General features: G+C 64.6%; 3 protein-coding genes across 4 annotated transcripts in view; 2 read left to right on the plus strand and 1 right to left on the minus strand.

Annotated features, from left to right (window-relative positions):
• HMG20B (high mobility group 20B) overlaps window positions 1-6,748 on the plus strand; it is a 7,333-nt gene extending 585 nt beyond the window's left edge. For both annotated transcript variants that reach the window (XM_041465294.1, XM_041465292.1), the window contains exons 2-10: window positions 289-349; window positions 2,636-2,735; window positions 2,993-3,196; window positions 3,383-3,503; window positions 3,605-3,657; window positions 3,932-4,007; window positions 4,181-4,396; window positions 4,800-4,932; window positions 5,613-6,748. In XM_041465294.1, the coding sequence (XP_041321228.1) occupies window positions 312-349; window positions 2,636-2,735; window positions 2,993-3,196; window positions 3,383-3,503; window positions 3,605-3,657; window positions 3,932-4,007; window positions 4,181-4,396; window positions 4,800-4,932; window positions 5,613-5,625 (954 nt within the window). In that variant the 5' untranslated portion in view covers window positions 289-311 and the 3' untranslated portion in view covers window positions 5,626-6,748. The remainder of the gene's footprint in view (window positions 1-288; window positions 350-2,635; window positions 2,736-2,992; window positions 3,197-3,382; window positions 3,504-3,604; window positions 3,658-3,931; window positions 4,008-4,180; window positions 4,397-4,799; window positions 4,933-5,612) is intronic.
• Window positions 6,749-7,033: 285 nt separating this feature from the next.
• Window positions 7,034-9,713, plus strand: GIPC3 (GIPC PDZ domain containing family member 3). Its single transcript, XM_041465295.1, has 6 exons — window positions 7,034-7,282; window positions 7,704-7,889; window positions 8,200-8,380; window positions 8,815-8,927; window positions 9,061-9,142; window positions 9,375-9,713. The coding sequence occupies exons 1-6, from the start codon at window positions 7,034-7,036 to the stop codon at window positions 9,524-9,526; spliced, it is 963 nt and encodes a 320-aa protein (XP_041321229.1). The 3' UTR covers window positions 9,527-9,713.
• Window positions 9,714-9,810: 97 nt separating this feature from the next.
• On the minus strand, window positions 9,811-16,221 carry TBXA2R (thromboxane A2 receptor). The gene is made up of 3 exons (XM_041465288.1): window positions 15,813-16,221; window positions 10,760-11,674; window positions 9,811-10,302 (listed from the first exon to the last, which is right to left on the minus strand). The coding sequence occupies exons 2-3, from the start codon at window positions 11,561-11,563 to the stop codon at window positions 10,051-10,053; spliced, it is 1,056 nt and encodes a 351-aa protein (XP_041321222.1). The 5' UTR covers window positions 11,564-11,674; window positions 15,813-16,221; the 3' UTR covers window positions 9,811-10,050.
• Between the last annotated feature and the right edge of the window lie 1,060 nt (window positions 16,222-17,281).

Genomic DNA, 17,281 nt, shown 5'->3' on the forward strand with positions numbered 1-17,281 from the left:
GCGCGCTGGGGAGCGCGGTGGGAGGGGGCCGGGGGATGAGCCCCTGGGAGCTGCGGTGGCACCCCCAGGGAGGGGTGGGTCAGTGGGAGCGGGCTGGAGCTTGTGCCGGGATCCTGGGGGCTGGGGTGGGTGGAGAGGCCAGGAAGGGGCTGGTTGGGGAGGAGATGCCGTTCAGGGAGAGGTCCTGTGATTTCCCCACGAGGGAGACACCTCCGAGGGGGGTTTCAGCAGGGGCACCCCGGTGGGCACCACCGCCCGATGACAGTGCCAACTGTGCTCTGCCCACAGGGTGCTGACCGAGACCCCTGCCCATGGCCCACAGCACCAAGCAGCCGTCTGCCGCCCTGCTGTAAGTGCCACCACCTGCCACAACCTCCTCTGGCCACCCTGTTTTGTGTCAGTGCCCCTGGTGAAAGAGCAGCAGAAACTCACCCCGTTCCAAGCCTTGGGGGTGCTCTGTGTGTGCTGGGAGGGGGGGACTGTCCCACTCTGCTCTGCACTGGGGCAGCCTCACCTCCAGGGCTGGGGGCACTTTGGGCACCACGAGATCAGAAGGATCCAAAGCTGTTGGAGAGTGCCCAAAGGAGGGACACGGAGCTGGGGAAGGCTCTGAGGGGCGGCTGAGGGCACTTGGCTCGTTCAGCTGGAGCACAGGAGACTGAGGGGAGGCTCCTCGGGGGCTGCAGCTCCTCCCCAGGGGAGGCAGAGGGGCAGGGGCTGAGCTGTGCTCTGGGACAGGGACAGGAGGCCAGGAAGGGCTGGAGCTGTGCCAGGGCTTGGCATGGAGCTCAGGGAAAGGTTCCTCCCCCCTGAGGGTGCTGGCACTGCCCAGGCTGCCCAGGGAATGGTCCCGGCCCCAAGGCTGCCAGAGCTGCAGGAGCGTTTGGACAGCGCTGCCAGGGGTGCTCAGGGTGGGCTTGTTGGGGTGGCTGGGCAGGGACAGGGGCTGGGCTGAGGGTCCCTTCCAGCTCTGGGTATTTAATGATTCTGTGATTCTAAGCATATTGGGAGATCAGAATCAGCAAGGGCTGAATTCCTCTGAGATTTGTGCTGTCCTGAGTTGTCCTTGGCCCTTCTGACACAGGGGCTGGCGGGTGGAGAAGCGCCTCAGAGGTGGAGGGAGGTGAATGCCAGAGCGAACTGGCTGAGGAGAAATCTTGCCTGAGATAACTTTACTTTTTAAAGCATCCTTAGGCATTTGAGGAATCTGGATCACAAGGGGGGAGGGTGATCTGTCTGGTGCTGGAGGGTGTCAGAGTGTTCTTGGCGAACATGATGATGCTGTGGACATCACTGGGAACATTGCTCTTGCAGCTGATAAAGCAAAGGCTGGCCATGACCCTGCACAGTCTCAGAGGGTTCTTTTTCCCCAGGAGTTGGAAGAAGAGGTGGTCTCACACCTTCCTGTAGGGCTTTTTGTGAATGTGAGGGTGTAGGGCACTGGTTGCCTCTGATCCTGGTGGAGGGATTTGTCCCATTTTTTCTACAAGAGCCACTGCAGTGTCAGGCTCTGTGCTGGGGGCTTACAGAAGGGGCCTTCTAACTGCAGGGATGGCTTGTCTGGGTGATAAATGGAGAGCAATATCTTGGGGTCTCTTCAGGGATTGGGGTTTGCTCCAGGTACATGATGTGGCAAACACAAGGGAAATTCCAAGATGCATCCTGAGCAGGTTGGGATTGCTGTGGCTATTGGCACATGTCTGAGGCAGGGCTTGTGTTTGGCCCTGGGCTGGTTCCCAAGTCTGGGGACCTGGTTGAAACCCAAGCGAGCATCACTTGGTGATACTCAGGAGCCCTTTGTGGCTCCCCTGACGTGGTGAGACATTTCCAGCAGAGCCGGAGCTGCTTTGAGGACCCTGGGGTGTGAATGGCACAGGGCTGGGGGATGGAGCCAGCTGAAGGAGTTGCTGGAGGGCTTGGGGAGCCCCAGGGTGATGCTGTGGTGGAACATGGAGGCTCTGCCCACCCGGGCTGCTCGGTGGGGCAGGGAGGCTCTGCCTGAAGCAGCTGCTGATCCATGAAGCCGTGGCAGTGACCTGAGGAGAGGGGCTGGGCCCTGCAGTGCAGCCACTCGAGGTGTCGGGGAGGTGTCACAGGCAGCACAAACCTGCTGGAGTGGTTGTGGCTGGAGCAGCTCAAGCCAGCGCCCTGCCCTCACCCTCTGCCTCCAGGGCTCCTGGGGTGTGGGTGATGCTTCCAGGTGGTGCCACTGGCGCCAGGATCCAAACCCCTGCAGCTCTTGCTCCCTTGCAGAGTCCCTTGGGACTCCCCACCAAGGTGTGTCCCAAGCCCAGGTGACAGGCAGGGGTGTGACTGTCAATGTTACCTGACCCCAAGAGCCAAGCCCCATCCCAATGTCCCTGAGGAGTCCCAGGGCTGCCACCAGACAGCCAGCAGGGCAACTTTAGTGTGCAGGGCTGCCCTCCTCACGGTGCTGGGCTCTGCTTCAGTGCCATCTCTCTGCTGTAGCCTCCCCTCCTGGGAACAAGGGCTCCATGGCTGGTGCTGGGGTCGGGGCTGTTTGAGTCAGGGGGTTTGGGGAATCTGGTGAGTGTGAGCTCATGCTGCTGGGGGATGTGTCACTGTTGGTCCCTATGGTGTCCCAACCCTCTCTGACGGTGCTCTCTGGCTGCAGACATGCCACAGGCAAGGCTCAGCATGGGAACTTCCTGGTGGCCATCAAACAGGAGAAGGGAGAGTCGGCGCGGGTGGGCGGTGAGAAGCCGGAGGAGGAGGTGAGTCCCAGAGCCCGTGTCCCTTCTCACACCATCCCTGGGAGTGGGGCCCAAAGTGCCCTGCCTGGGGCTGTCCCTGCCCCTCCGCTTGCCCTGCACCAGCCCACGTGAGTCTGTGCTGTGGCCATGGGCCACGGAATGGCTCAGACTTTGCCTTGAGGGCTGCATGGCCCAGGTGTGCCTGGGGGCTGCTCCTGTGTCCCACTGATGCGATGACTCTGATCCCTGATGGGCTGTCCCTTCCCCGTGGGTGCCAGCCGGTGAAGAAGAGGGGCTGGCCCAAGGGCAAGAAGAGGAAGAAGATCCTTCCCAACGGCCCCAAAGCCCCCGTGACGGGCTACGTGCGCTTCCTGAACGAGCGGCGCGAGCAGATCCGCACGCAGCATCCCGACCTGCCCTTCCCGGAGATCACAAAGATGCTGGGAGCAGAGTGGAGCAAACTGCAGCTCTCAGAGAAGCAGGTACTGGCCCCCACGGGAGACCCCCCAGGGCTGGGCAGCTCCAGAGCCTGCTCCCCAAACCTCTGAGCTTGCTCCAAGAAAGGTGCTGGCCCCAGTGCTGGGGAGTGGGAGCTGGGCAGGGAGGGGTCAGCAGCTCCTGGGAGGCTGGGTCGGGTCAGGCTGAGGCCCCTCTGTGACCCACCCCAGCGGTACCTGGACGAGGCGGAGCGGGAGAAGCAGCAGTACATGAAGGAACTGCGGGAGTACCAGCAGTCAGAGGCCTACAAAATGTGCACGGAGAAGATCCAGGAGAAAAAGATCAAAAAAGGTGGGTTGTGGGAGCAATGGCTGCAGGATCCAGCCAGGTGCTGCCAGAGCCTTTTGGGGACATGAGGCTGGGCCCTGGGTGACCTCCTTCCTCCCCTGCAGAGGATGTGGGTGCAGTGGCCGTGAACACCCTACTCAACGGGCACCCGCACAAGGTAAGGCCCTATCAGATCTGCCTGTGTGTGGGGAAACTGAGGCACATCACACTGCTGGGCTGGCTGCAGGTGTGGGTGGGCAGAGCGCGTTCTGGGGCTGTGAGTCCCAGGTTCCTGGAGGGGTGGGAGACAGAGCATAGCCCTCCTCCCACCCCCCCTTGCCAGACAGGGCCAGCCCTCACCCTGTCCCGGTGCCCTCATCAGCCCGGCCCGAGGTGTTGGGGTCCCCTCTGGTGGGCTCAGCCCTGCCCAACCCCTCCCTCTCATCCCTCAGGCTGGTGAGTGCAGCGACACCTTCTCCACCTTCGATGTGCCCATCTTCACCGAGGAGTTCTTGGACCAAAACAAGGGTAGGGGCTCTGGAGGGTCCTTGTGAAGCCCGTGTGGAGGGACCAGGTCCTGGCTGGAGCCTGAGCACTGGGGACACAGAGCTGCTGGGAAGAGCCGTGTGTGGGCCGGGGTTTGGGTTTGGGATGAGGGGTTGTGCAGGGTCTGTCCCCACCCACACGGTGCTGTCCCACAGCCCGGGAGGCCGAGCTGCGGCGCCTGCGCAAGATGAACACGGAGTTCGAGGAGCAGAACGCCATCCTGCAGAAGCACACGGAGAGCATGAACTGCGCCAAGGAGAAGTTGGAGCAGGAGCTGGTGCAGGAGGAGCGGCAGACCCTGGCCCTGCAGCAGCAGCTCCAGTCCGTGCGGCAGGCCCTCACTGCCAGCTTCGCCTCCCTCCCCATCCCTGGTGAGTTGGGAGCAGCTGTGGGGCCCCCCAGCTGCTGGAACCCCTGCCTGGGCAGAGGGGCACTGAGGGGGTCCCCCTGTCTCATGCAGGGGAGCACTGTGGGGTGGTGGTAAGTGCCCATCTGCTGCTGGGGTGGCATCCTGCAGCACAGGGGGAGCTGTCTGGGAAGCCCAGGGATGTGACAGCCAGCTGGGTTCCCTGTCCTGGGACAGGGCAGGCTGGGATCCCTCCTCTGGAGTCACACTCAAGCTGCACCCCAGATTGGCCCAAACCCTTGTGTTCCTGGGCTTGTGCCACTGCAGGAGATGGCATCTGGTGCTGGGATCCCTTCTGTAGTCCCCAGCACATGAGCATGGTGGGATGGGGACCTGGTAGTCCTGCTCACTGGGCTGTCACCTCACAGGCACTGGGGAGACCCCCACGCTGAGCACCCTGGACTTCTACATGGCCAAACTGCACAGTGCCATTGAGAGCAACCCCCTGCAGCATGAGCCGCTGGTGCTGCGTGTCAAGGAGATCCTGTCCCGGATTGCCAGGTGAGTGCAGGGCTGGGAGAGTGGCACAGGTGTCCCCCTGGCACTGCCAGGTTGAGCTCCAGCTGGTGGTGATGGGAACTGAGCAGGAAAGATGTGGACAGCGATGGGCAGAGATGGTGCAGCTGCTCCAGGGAGCTGTGGGAGACGGCAGCCCAGTCCCTGAATTCAGGAAGTGTCCCCATGTCCAAAGGTGCTGATCTGTTGGAGCAAGTACAGGGAAGCCCACAGAGATGCTCTGGGGGCTGGAGCCCCTCTGCTCTGGAGCCAGGCTGGCAGAGCTGGGGGTGCTCACCTGGAGAAGGCTCCAGGGAGAGCTCAGAGCCCCTTGCAGGGCCTGAAGGGGCTCCAGGAGAGCTGCAGAGGGACTGGGGACAAGGCCTGGAAGGACAGGACACAGGGAATGGCTGCCACTGCCAGAGGGCAGGGCTGGATGGGATCTTGGGCAGGAATTGTTCCCTGGCAGGGTGGGCAGGCCCTGGCACAGGGTGCCCAGAGCAGCTGTGGCTGCCCCTGGATCCCTGGCAGTGCCCAAGGCCAGGCTGGACAGCGTTTGGAGCAGCCTGGGACAGTGGAAGTGTCCCTGCCATGGCAGAGGGAGGAGCTGGATGAACTTTAGGACTCCTTCCAACCCAAACCATTGTGGGATTCTGTAACTCAGCTGTGCTTTTCTCCCTCCTCAGTGAACACTTGTGAGAGGACCAGTCCTTCCAGACCCCGGACCTGGCTGGACCCTGGGCCTGTCCCTTGAGCTCACTCAAGGGACAGTCTCTGCAGGGGCTCTGGCTGCTCCCCCTGCCCCTTGCACCTTCCTGCAGCCGGGACCCCCAGCCCAGACTGTGTGACCCACGGCTGCACCAGCTCCAGGGACCTTGAGCTTTGGGGGACAAGTGGTGAAAGGGCTGAGAGCCCAGCTGGGGCAGTGCTGGGACAGGGTCAGCATTGGCGTGAGCACCCCTGGCTCTCCCCTGGGTCCCGTAGCCCTGCCTTGCCAGCCAGGGGCTCCCTGAAGCCTGACTGGGGCAGGGGAGGGGCTGGTGGGTTTGGGCCTGGAGTGAACACAGCCCTTCAGGGTGAACTGGGGCTGTGGGGAATGGGGGCAGTGGGGAGTGACTGGGACCCCTTGGTCCTGGTGCTGCCTCCTGTCCCCTGGCCAGCTTGGGAGCCTCTTGGTCCCATCCCTGCAAGGGCATGAGGGCAGTTCCTTCCCACTACCTGCCTCAGCTTTTATTTGATGTGTGCCTTCAGACCCTGCCCCTGTCACCCTGCTTGGCTCCCCTCCTTCCCCTCCATATGTGGGACCAGGCAGCGAGCTCCTGAAAGCAATAAAACTCTTTAGGCCAGAGGGGAGCTGGAACTGTGACCCCCTTCTAGGGAAGGGAGCAGAGGAGGGCTGGGACTGACCCCCTGCCATGGTGGGGACCCCTGGAAGAGGGATGCTGGGACCCACCTTGTCCTAGGGTGGGGACCCCTGTAGCAGGGGAGCTGTGACCAACCCCTTCCTGCTTGTAGGGACCCTGGGTGTGCTGCACTGGCTTTTGTCTCCTGCCCCTTTTGCCTGAGCCCCCCTGCTCTTGTGGGACCACTGTGCTGGCAACCGGGGTCAGGCTTGGTGTCCCCGGGACTGCCTGTCATTAATCTCAGACTGTGTAATTAGAGAGTGTCTTATTTTCTTACTTAGCACTACATGGGCCGGGGACTGGGGTGTTCCCACCCCTCCCTCGCTTGCCGGGCCTGCGCTGTGCATCTGCCATTTGCCATCTCCTGCTGCCGCTGGGCTGGGGATGGAGATGGGAGCAAATAAATGTGGGAGAAAACCGCTCTGCTCTCTGTGTGTTTGTGCTCAGCGGGAGCTCTGGAGCTGATTCCGGGCTTGGTTGTTGGGGTGGATCCGTGGGTGACAGCCGTGAGCCCGTCACTGCAGCCCCCAGCCCCAGCCGGGGGGATGCGATGGTGTTGGCTCGGGGCGGGGCTCCTCCTGCGTGGCAGAGCTCACCCGATCCCCGCGGGTGACCTGCGCCGCCGGCTCAGGTTCCCGGCCGCGGGGCTCACCTTACGGCCGGCGGGGAGCCAGCCTCATCCATAATTCAGCAGCGCCGCAGGGATGCAGCGGGCGGGCAGGCACGGCCGGCAGCCCCCCGAGGGCGGCCCCATGGAGAACGGTGTGGGGCAGGAGCCGGGGACCCCCGAGCCGCCCGGCCCCGCAGCCCCCCGGGCTCCCCGCACCCGGCCCAGGCTGGTGTTCCACACGCAGCTGGCCCACGGCAGCCCCACGGGGCGCATCGAGGGCTTCACCAACGTCAAGGAGCTCTACGCCAAAATCGCCGAGGTCTTTGACATCTCGCCCACTGAGGTGAGGGGCTGCGGCCTGGGGTGGGGTCTTCGTGCCCCAGGCAGGGACACCCACCCTGAGGCGCTGTCTGTGGCCTGTGCTCCCCCAAGTCCCCAAAATTTTCTGCAAGAGTGTTATGGCCTCAGGGTCGTATTGGCTCCTCTGGGGAGGGTTTGGGGGCTCTGTGCTTCAGTTTACCGTCTGTATGTGGGCAGGGAGCCGTGGCTGCCAGTTCCTGGCTGATTTCAGCTGCCTGGAGCTGGGGGAAGGTGCACAGGGATGGGGCAGTGCAGGGTCCCAGGCAGGCTGGGGGTCCCTGGGCCCCTCTGTTCTAGCAATGCCCAGATCTGACCGAATCTCCCTGCACTGGCCATGGCTCTCCTGCTGCCTCTGGCCCTACTGGGGCATCCCCAGTCCCTGCTGACGGGGTTCCCCGGGGCAGATCCTCTTCTGCACCCTCAACACGCACAAAGTGGACATGCAGAAGCTGCTGGGGGGACAGATTGGCCTGGAGGATTTCATCTTCGCCCACGTCCGGGGTGAGACCAAGGAGGTGGAGGTGACCAAGACAGAGGACGCGCTTGGCCTCACCATCACAGACAACGGGGCTGGCTACGCCTTCATCAAGGTGAACCCCTGGGGAGCAACCTGGGGCTGGGGCAGCCCTGGGGACCGTGGCCTGCAGGTGACATCCCCTGCACATCCCTCCCAGCACCAGGCTCCTCCCTGACTCCCCATATCTGTCCTTCCCTGGGCCCATCCTGGCCCTGGGCATCTCCCCTGCCATGGGGATGTTTGGGAGGGCTTCCCTGCCTGACCTGGCTACCAAAGGGTGTGGGACCACTGAGCTGGTTGTGTGTGGGTCGGGATGGGGGCTGTGTCTGACTGTCCCCTTGTGCTGTGTGGTCACTGTGTCCCTGTCCCACCGTGGTCCCCAGAGGATCAAGGAGGGGAGCATCATCAACCGGCTGCAGACAGTGTGTGTGGGGGACAGCATCGAGGCCATCAACGACCACACCATCGTGGGCTGCCGGCACTACGAGGTGGCCCGGATGCTGCGGGAGCTGCCGCGGGCTCAGCCCTTCACCCTCCGCCTGGTCCAGCCGAAAAAGGCCTTTGGTGAGTTGGGAAGGTCCCCCCGCTCTTGCCTGAGGACCCTGGGATCATCCCCAGCCCCCTGTGGCCCTGCAGGCCCTCCCCAGTGACCGAGTGCCTCCCAGGGTTCCCTGTCCCATGTGTGTACCCCTCTGCATCCCCACCATGTGTGTGTACCCCACAGCCCTGGAGCACCCACGTGGGGGTTCCCACACCTGCTCGTACCCCCGTGGGCACCCTCTTGCTCTGTGAGTGTTGTCCCGAGCATCTGTGAGCACCCCATAACCACGAGCATCCCCACCCTGAACCTCTGGGTGTCCCTGACACCCTCCCCCCGTCCCACACACGGCTCACCCTGCAGTGCCCCTGGCGGGCTGGGGGATGGCCGGGCAGTGAGCAGCGAGGGGCTGGGGATGCCCGGTCCTGCCTGTGCCCTCACCCCCCGCCCCGGGGCACAGACATGATCGGGCAGTGGACGCGGACGGGCAAATCCCCAGGCGAAGGCAGAGCGGCCAGCGGGAAGGAAACGCTGCGGCTGCGGACACAGGGTCCGGCCGTGCTGGAGGAGGGGGTAAGGCCCACCCCGAGTCCCCGACTCCGAGCCTCTGGCTGCTCACCCTGTGCCAGGGTGGGGATCAGCATCCCCGTGGCCCTGGGCGCTCCCTGTGGTGCCCGGCACTCACCCCCGGGCGCCTCGCCCCCAGCCCAGCCCCCCCGAGGAAGAAGCCGCCCGGCGGGTGGATGATCTGCTGGAGAGCTACATGGGCATCCGCGACAGCGAGCTGGGTGAGGAGGGGGCCTGAACCCCGACCCGGAGCTGACCCTGCTCCTACCACTGAGTTGTCCTGACCCTCTACCCTAGCCCCTGCCCCTTCCCCAGCCCCTGCACTGACCCAGCTCCTCCTCCTGCCCCAGCTCCTTCCTCTTCCGAACCTGCTCCTGCCCCAGACCCTGACTCAACCTCTGCTCCTGTCCCAGCCCCTCACACTGGCCCTGACCTCCCTCTTCTCCCCAACAGCCTCGACGATGGTGGAGGCAGCCAAGGGCAGCCCTAGCGTGGCCCAGCTTGCCCAGGGGCTGGACTCGGTGCTGGGCGAGTTCGCCTTCCCCCAGGAGTTTGTGGCCGAGGTGTGGGCAGCTGTCTGCCACGGCAAGGGGGATAAGGAGTAGCTGGGGGGGCAGGTGTTGCCCCTCACTTTTGTTCCCTCCCCACGCCCCCACCTCATCCCCACCCCATCTGGGGCTGAGGTGCTGGTGGGGGTCCCCATCCTGTCCCCCATACCCTCCTGAGCAGCACCTAGATCTGTCCCTTGGCATGGGAGGCAGAAGGCACCCAACCCACCCACTTTCCTGAGGATCCCCCTTGCACACCTCCCAGATGTGGTGGGCAGCGGCTGTGGCTCATTAAAAGAGAGACAGGAGGAGAAGGGCTGTCGCTCTGATTGTCAGCAGCGTGGGCTCCCCCAGGTACCCTCCCTGGGCCCCCCTCGGGTGGTCACCCAGCGGGCACCAAGAGTTGCACCAGCTGTGCTTTATTGGGGACGGGGAGGGGGAAGCAGCCCTGTGCCCCCTGACAGCCCCTTGGCTATGGGGCTTGTGAGGGGGGAAGCCCCTGGCTGCAGGTGATGAGGATGCACCGTGGGTGAGGTGGGGGGATGGCCGTGTCCCCCTGCCCAGTGCCCGTCCCCAGGGTGCTACTGCAGGACGGAGCCGGCGGTGAGCTTGCGGGGCAGGGAGGGGCTGAGGGAGACGATGGAGGGCCGGGGGGGCAGCCGGGGGTACACACGCTGCAGCACGGCCCGGCGGAACAGGATGTACACCCAGGGGTCCAGGATCTGGTTCCAAGTGACCATGCGGATGTAGATCAGCAGCATCTCCTGCGTGTCCGTGGGCAGCACCTGGGCCTGGCCAGGCAGCTGCTGCAGGACCATCTGGACAATGAAGATCTGGGGAGAGAAGGAGACAGAAGTGTCAGTGGGGGATCCATGAGCTGCCCCAGGGTGGGGAAGTGATGAAGGTCAAGGCACTGAGCCCCTGGGAGGAGTCCTGGCCCGGTTCGGGACACTGCTCTGCCTGTCGCCAGGGGCCAACTCGGGCTGCAGAGAGGTGGCAGGGGGACATCAGCAGGGAAAGTCTTACCAAGGGGACACCCTCAAACCTGGGTCCTCAATAGCAGGGACATGTAGGGGACACGGTGAAAGCTGGGACCTCACTGTGAAGGGTGGGGGACACCAAGCCCCAGGAGGGACCTTGGAGGGAGGTGGGGGGAACACACCAAGACTGGGACCCCACAAGGAGGAACAGCTGACACAAAGACCCTCACAAGGAGGAACAGGGGGGATATGAAGACCCAGGAGGGACACAGAGGGGTGGTGATGGGGCACATCAGGACAAAGGCCTCACCAGGAGGGGCATCCAGCAGATGGTGGCGATGATCATGATGCCCACGAGCTGCACCATCATCTCCACCTCGCTGTCACGGCGCCGCTGCACCGACTCGCGGTCGTGGTAGACGCGGCAGAGCGTGACCACGCTGATGGTGTTGAGGATGAAGGAGAGCAGCACGGAGAGGATGCCCAGCAGTGCAAAGAGCAGGCAGAAGACGACGTCGCCAGTGTCGGGCAGGAGGGTGAGGAAGCACCAGGATCCGGGGAACTGCAGCGTGTAGCGCCCCAGCCCGAACACCGGCAGCAGTCCCAGAAAGCAGGAGAAGCCCCACACCAGCCCCACGATGGCCCAGGCGCGGCGCTTGGAGAGGCTGGTGGAGCGGGAGAAGGGACGGTTGATGCCCAAGAAGCGCTCCCCTGCCATGGTGGCCCCCAGCAGCAGAGGGCACTGCCCGAAGAAGACCATGGAGAAGCCGAGGAAGTTGCAGAGGTGGCAGCCGGGGTCGACCTGGGCCCAGGAGAACTTGGTGAAGTGGTAGGGGATGATGACCGAGGCTGTCACCAGCAGCCCCATGAAGTCTGTGACCACCAGCCCGCAAAGGAAGATGAGGAAGGAGGAGCGGGCCTGGCTGGAGAGCTTGCGGGAGGAGCTGACCAGGACGCAGAGGGCAAAGAGGTTGGAACAGAGGCCGATGAGGCCGAAGGCCGTGGAGAACCAGGGCGAGGCGATGCTGTTCTGTGCGCTGGCACGGCCATCGCTGGCATTGAACACCCCGAAGCACGAGTCCTGCCCGGCCGTGCTGCTGTTGGGGGGCTCCATGTCCTGTACACCCTGCACCCCCTCCTGCTCCTTCCAGCAGCCTCAGGCACCCGCCTGGCTCTGCTCCATGGCTGCAGCTGCCTGCCGCTGCGGCACCAATCCCGCCTCGGCCTGCAGGGGGAACACAGGGAAATTAGGGCTGCTCCCTATGGCCAGGCCCACCCATCATCCCTCCTGAGCCTGCAGATACAGGGTCCTCCAGGGGCTGTGGATAGGGACACCAGGGTGGGACCCCAGCCCACGGAGAGGGACACCAGGGTGGGACCCCAGCCCACGGAGAGGGACACCAGGGTGGGACCCGCCCCAAGGTGCAGCTGCAGAGGGTGCAAGGGCTGCAGCCCTACAGCTGTCGGGATTAACTGTCCTGGGCCAGGAGCCACGTGGGGCTGCAGCCACGAGCCTGAATCCCAGCACAGCGGTGCTGGGGGAAACAGCTTTGACAGCCTGGCTCCCTCCTGCCAAGATCCAGAGATCCTCATCCATAGCCAGAGATCCCTGGGCCATCAGCCTCCATCACAGTGAGGGACACACTCTGAAAGATGCATGCACAGAGTGGCTGCACCAGGGCAGGATCCTGACACTCTGCCTGTCCCTGAGTATAAACCTCTGTCTCATTGTAAAGATGCCCCATTCCTCCAGTGTGCTGAGGAAACCTGAGGTACAGGTTTGAGACTGTGCTGCAACCCTGGCACTGTGTCCAAACCACAGCCAGTGTGGGTGACAGACCTGCTCTGCCTTCCTGCCATCCCTCACAGAGGGAGCTGTGGGTTTGTCACCAGGACAGGGTGTGACAGGGATGGCTGTGGTGGTGGACAGCCTGGTCAGTGCCACTCTGCCTCGCTTGGGCCGGGGAGCATCTGGAAATCATAGAATCATGTGATAACCTGAGTTGGAAGGCACCCACAAGGTTCGTCAAGTCCAGCTCCTGGTCCTACATGGCCCTCCATTGCAAATTAATTGAGGCTGCAAATGGGATGATGTGGGACAGGACAGAGACATGGCTGTGGATATTCTTGCCACCCCACTTGCCCCAGCCCACCTTCCTGGCTGACATGGTCCTCAGCCCAGTGACCCCACTAGAATGCCCAGTGGGATGCCCAGCCCTACCCCAACACGCCACCCCTGTAAAGCCCCCACTGCTTTGCTCCTCCTTCGTTCAGGGTGGCACTGCCACCTGTCTTTTGTCCCTCATGGAAGTTAAACCTCACACCAACTCTGATCATTGCAGCCCTGGCCGTTGGTCCATCCTTGGCCCGGCTCTGGGTCCCCACGCCGTGTCCCTCACCCGGACACCCCTCACTGCCACCCCCTCTCTGGCCCCTGGTGCGAGGATGGCCACAGGGCTGGGAGCCCCCGCACGCGCGCGAGGCAGGAGCTGATCCCAGCCCGGCGGGGCTGGCGTGGAGCCGGGCATTGCGACATCCTCTGGGGCCCCATCCCGGTGACACACGGGGCCAGGCTGCCAGCACCCTGCCCGTGCCCCGGGACCTGCAGCCCTGGGGAGCGGGGAAAGGGCCGGGGATGGCGGTGGTGGCTCGGCCCCGTCCCTCTCCTGTCCTGTGTGGGGGGCTGGCGGAGCACGCTGCTGAATCACTGTGAGGGTGGACCCGACTTTTTCCATGAGCCAAGAGTGAAAACTCGCCGCTGTTTGTTCTCACTGGTCCCCCAGGGACCGCATCAGCCCCAGAGGCGTCGGCCCTGCAGACACAGCATGACATTCTGAGACCCTGAGGAGTCACCGGCCTTTCCCATGTCCTCTGAGAGGTGACAAAGTCACCCCTGCCCCACAGTGGTGCCACGCGAGCGCCTGGTGTGCAGTCCCACTCCAGCTGTCCCTTGCCATGTACCTGCCCACACTGCTCAGGGCGCTGTCCCCAAACATGTTTCCTTTGTCTCAGGGTACTCCCTCTGCTCACTGGGGTCCAAGAGCCCCCGGGGCAATGCTGCCCTGCTGTTTCTGTCACCTGGGTGCTCCTGGCTGCCCGCTGGCTCACTGTGGCAGGGTGTGACCCCTCTCTACAGTGTCCAGTGGCAGGGGGGTCTCCCTGCAGAGGCACCTTGGCCAGGCAAGGAGGCAGCAGCCCCAGAAGCTCCAAATCCCACCATTACCTACATCCCCTCCCTGTCCTCCCTTCACCTCCTGCCCCAACAAAAGCACAGCCTGGACCTCACTGCCCTTTGTGGCCTGGACAGGGACCCCGGGGCTTGGAGGACTCTGAGCTGGGCTCAGGGGCTGAGCAGCTGGGACCTCCCCGTGCAGAGCTGCCTCAGCCCGACACAACACTTAGAGGGGGTCAAATATTTACAAGGGGCCACTTAGCAGCTGCAGGGCTGGGAGTGAGGGAACCCCTTCTGTGCCAGAACACACCAGTGCTGCCTCCAGGAAGGGGCTCCTGTGGGGGGTAGGGAGTCCCCACTTGTCATTTCCCCCCATCACAGGCAGCCACTGCAGGAGGATGCGTGTGGGGACAGCAGGTCCTGCAGAAGAGAAATCCTGAGCCCAGGGACTGCCCCCACCGACCCCCTGTGCTCGGGTTTGGAGTTCTGGATCCAGAAAAATGGACATGCCATGGGAGCAAGGGTTTGGCAAGAGGTGCTGGGGTAAAATCCCAGAGGAGAAGAGCTAGCTCTAAAATGTCCTGCTGGAGGCTGTGAGGCACTGGAAGTGGGGTGTGGGGGGCTCCTGGCAGCACTGCAGGTTTGGGTCCTGCTGCAGACGCACCAAGGCTGCCCTGCCTCTGCTGGGCACGCTTCCTGCCCTGGCCACATCCGAGGGCAGGGAGGGAAAGGCAGATGGGGAGTGTGGGAGGCTGCTCCTTATCAGCTTCTGCCCCAGCCTGCTGCTTCCCCAGGCTTCCCCAGGCAGGACTGGGCATGGGGCCTGGACAGGGCTTGCAACATCAGGCCAGAGTGGGGGCTGGGAGAGGCACCACACACCTGCAAAGGGACCCCCAAACCAGAGAGCAGTGACTCCCCCCACACCCCATGGTACCCTCGACCTGGGGTCTGCCCCTGGATGTGGTGCTTAGCGCAGGGCAGCCGTGCAGAGGATGCTGCAGGGTTTGCATTCACCCCTCATGTTTGTATTTATCCCACTCTGTGCTCACTGGAGCTTTCCGGGACAATGACCTTCCTGCAGGATCCCTTCTGTCTCCACAGCCTGATGCCCCTGGTGCAGGTGGTCCCACAGGACACTGTATCACCTGTCAGGGATGGGTGTGGTCCCACTGCCACCTCCCTCCAGCCTGGGGCTCAGGGGTATCAAATCAGGTGGAGGTCATCAGCCAGGACAGGAAAGGCATGGGGATGAGGACCTGGCAGAGCATCAGTGTTCCTCCCTTGACCCACAACCATCACAAGGACCTGCTCCTGAAGAAGTTGGCCTGGCCTAGAGCAGAGACATCCCAAGGACACCCAGGACAGAGGACATTTCTGGGAAGCAATGACACACGGGATGGTTCCTGCCAGGCATGGTAACTGTCCTCGCTGGGGTTTTCCCTGTCCCTGCTGTGGCAGAGGTCCCCTCGCCTGACTGGGAGACAGCTGGCACCATCCCCATTCCAATCTCCATGACCCCGGAGCCGGGCAGGCGGTGGCTGGAGGATCAGCCCGGGTGTCCTGGAGTGCAGAAGCTGCGGCTCGGCAGCCCTGGGGCATCAGGGCCCCCCGCCCCGCGGCTGCCTCCGCCCGCCCGTAGCGTCGCGGCATCTCGAGGGCTTCAAGGCTGCTGGGCCGCCCACTCCGACAGCCCGAAATAGACCCTTCCTTTCCCGGCCCTTTCCTGAGCCTTTCCTCGTCCTTCTCCGGCTCTTCCCAGAGGAGCCAAAGGCACATGGGGGCGGGCGGGGGGCCCGGTCCCGGCGGGGGAGCCCCAAAAGCAAATCCTGGTTCCGACGGGACGCCGAAGATATGCCTGTCATGGACCCTCGGTCCCGGGGACAGACAGACAATGGGGGGAGCGGGGACATCATGTGTCCGTCCCTCTCCGTGGGGTCTCCCCTTCCCCTCCCTCGAAACGCCACCGGTCCTCGGGGCTGTGTGCGAACCCGGCGGCTGAGCCGGCCGCGAGCGCCCCGAGAGCCTTGGGAGCCGCTGGAGACCCGACCGCCCTACAGAGCCCCGCGAGCCCCCACAGCCAACCCGGCGGTCTGTCCGCCCATCCCCGTCCCCGTCCATCCCAGCCTCCCGGGCTCTTTGTCCCTTGGCCCCGTATCTCTCGCCCCCCTCCCTGCGCAGACCCGAGCCCTACCTCGCCACCCGGCTCGGCTCGGCTCAGCCCGGCTCGGCTCAGCTCCGCCGCGGGGCGGGGGAAGGGCCGGGCTCGCCGCGCCCCCCGGAACCGGCCCCGTCCCTCTCCGCTCCCTCCCTGCTCGGGACGGGCCTTCAGGCGGGGGTGGCCCCCGGCCCCATCGCCCCCGGTCCGGGCAGCTCCCCGGGGACCCGACAGCGTCTCTCCGGTGCAGCACCCCCGGTGCCGGCGCCCAAAGCCCCCCTGGCGGAGGCACCCGCGGCTGGGTCCGTTCGGGGCTGCGCTCCCGCCCCGTTACCCACTCGTTTACTCGGGCGAGTCCCTGCCCGGGCAGACTTGAGGCGGGTCCAGCAGAGGGAGCGTCCCCGCCGAGCCCCGCAGCGACCCCGGGACCGAGAGCGGAGAGGGAGCGGCAGCTGCGGCTCCGGGCGCTGGGGTGGCCGAGGGCTGGGGTCCCTGGGTGCTCCCGCAGCCCCGGCCGTCCCCGCCCTGGGGGATTCGCCTCACGGGGGTTTTCCCAGCCCGGCAGCTCCGAGCTCGGGATGTCGCTGCGCTGTCCAAAGGCGAGATCAGCTGGGGTGACACGTCCCCAGGCAGTGTTCCTTCCCATGGTCTCAGGAGCCATAGGCTCCGTCGCGGCTGCTCGTGCTCCGCCGAGTGGGGCAGACCTCGGCCCGGGCCTCAGAGCTGGGAGCGCCCGAGTCCCTGGGCCCGCGGGGCCATCCCGTCAAGGCGAGCAAGGGGCACAGCGGCTCGGCGCTCAGGTGGATGCCCAGGCAGGTTTTCCTGGCACCGGCTTGGCAGTGAGGGGCTGCAGAGCCCATCATCGCGCTGTCCCTTGGGTTGGAGCAAAGATTGTCGCAGCGAAAGCCCCTGCGGAAGGCAGGGCCAGGCCTGGAGCTGGATCGCGGCTGGCCCCGAGCGCCCGGAGCAGGAGGGGCCCCACCGGCAGCGGAATGCGGGGGCTCGGCAGCCGCTGCTGTCCCGGGTGGGCCCGGGGTGTGCCCGGGAGCAGCTGAGCCCATCACGGATGATGGGACACGGGGCAGCTCCACCGACTGCCCCGCCCGGGCACGACCCGGCCGAGCCGCTGGGTCCCCTGCACAGCTCAGGGCTGCGCCGTGGCAGCTTGTCCCGAAACGTGGGGGAGATGTGGACTAGGAGGAGCGCTGAGAGCAGCCAGGTCAGGGAAAAGCCGTCAGGGGCTTCAGCCGAATCCAGACCCTGATCTGGCCCTGGCGCAAGCCTGGAGGAGCTCTCGGGGCTCAGGCTCCTGTGCCTGCTCAGTGACCCCATCCAGGGCCTGCAGTCAGACGTGCAGGGAAACGCGGTGCCTGGAAGAGGACACGGACCCTGCTCCGGCTGGAGATACAGTGGGACGTTTTTGGGGGAGTTCCCCCACCTCTGTATGTGCCCAGGAGGGAAAAGGACAGGCTGTGGGGATGGAGCAGCTGAGCAGGGAGGGCACC

This window comes from Pyrgilauda ruficollis, unplaced genomic scaffold, assembly GCF_017590135.1.
Source record: "Pyrgilauda ruficollis isolate IOZ18807 unplaced genomic scaffold, ASM1759013v1 scaffold188, whole genome shotgun sequence".
Classification (NCBI taxonomy): domain Eukaryota; kingdom Metazoa; phylum Chordata; class Aves; order Passeriformes; family Passeridae; genus Pyrgilauda; species Pyrgilauda ruficollis.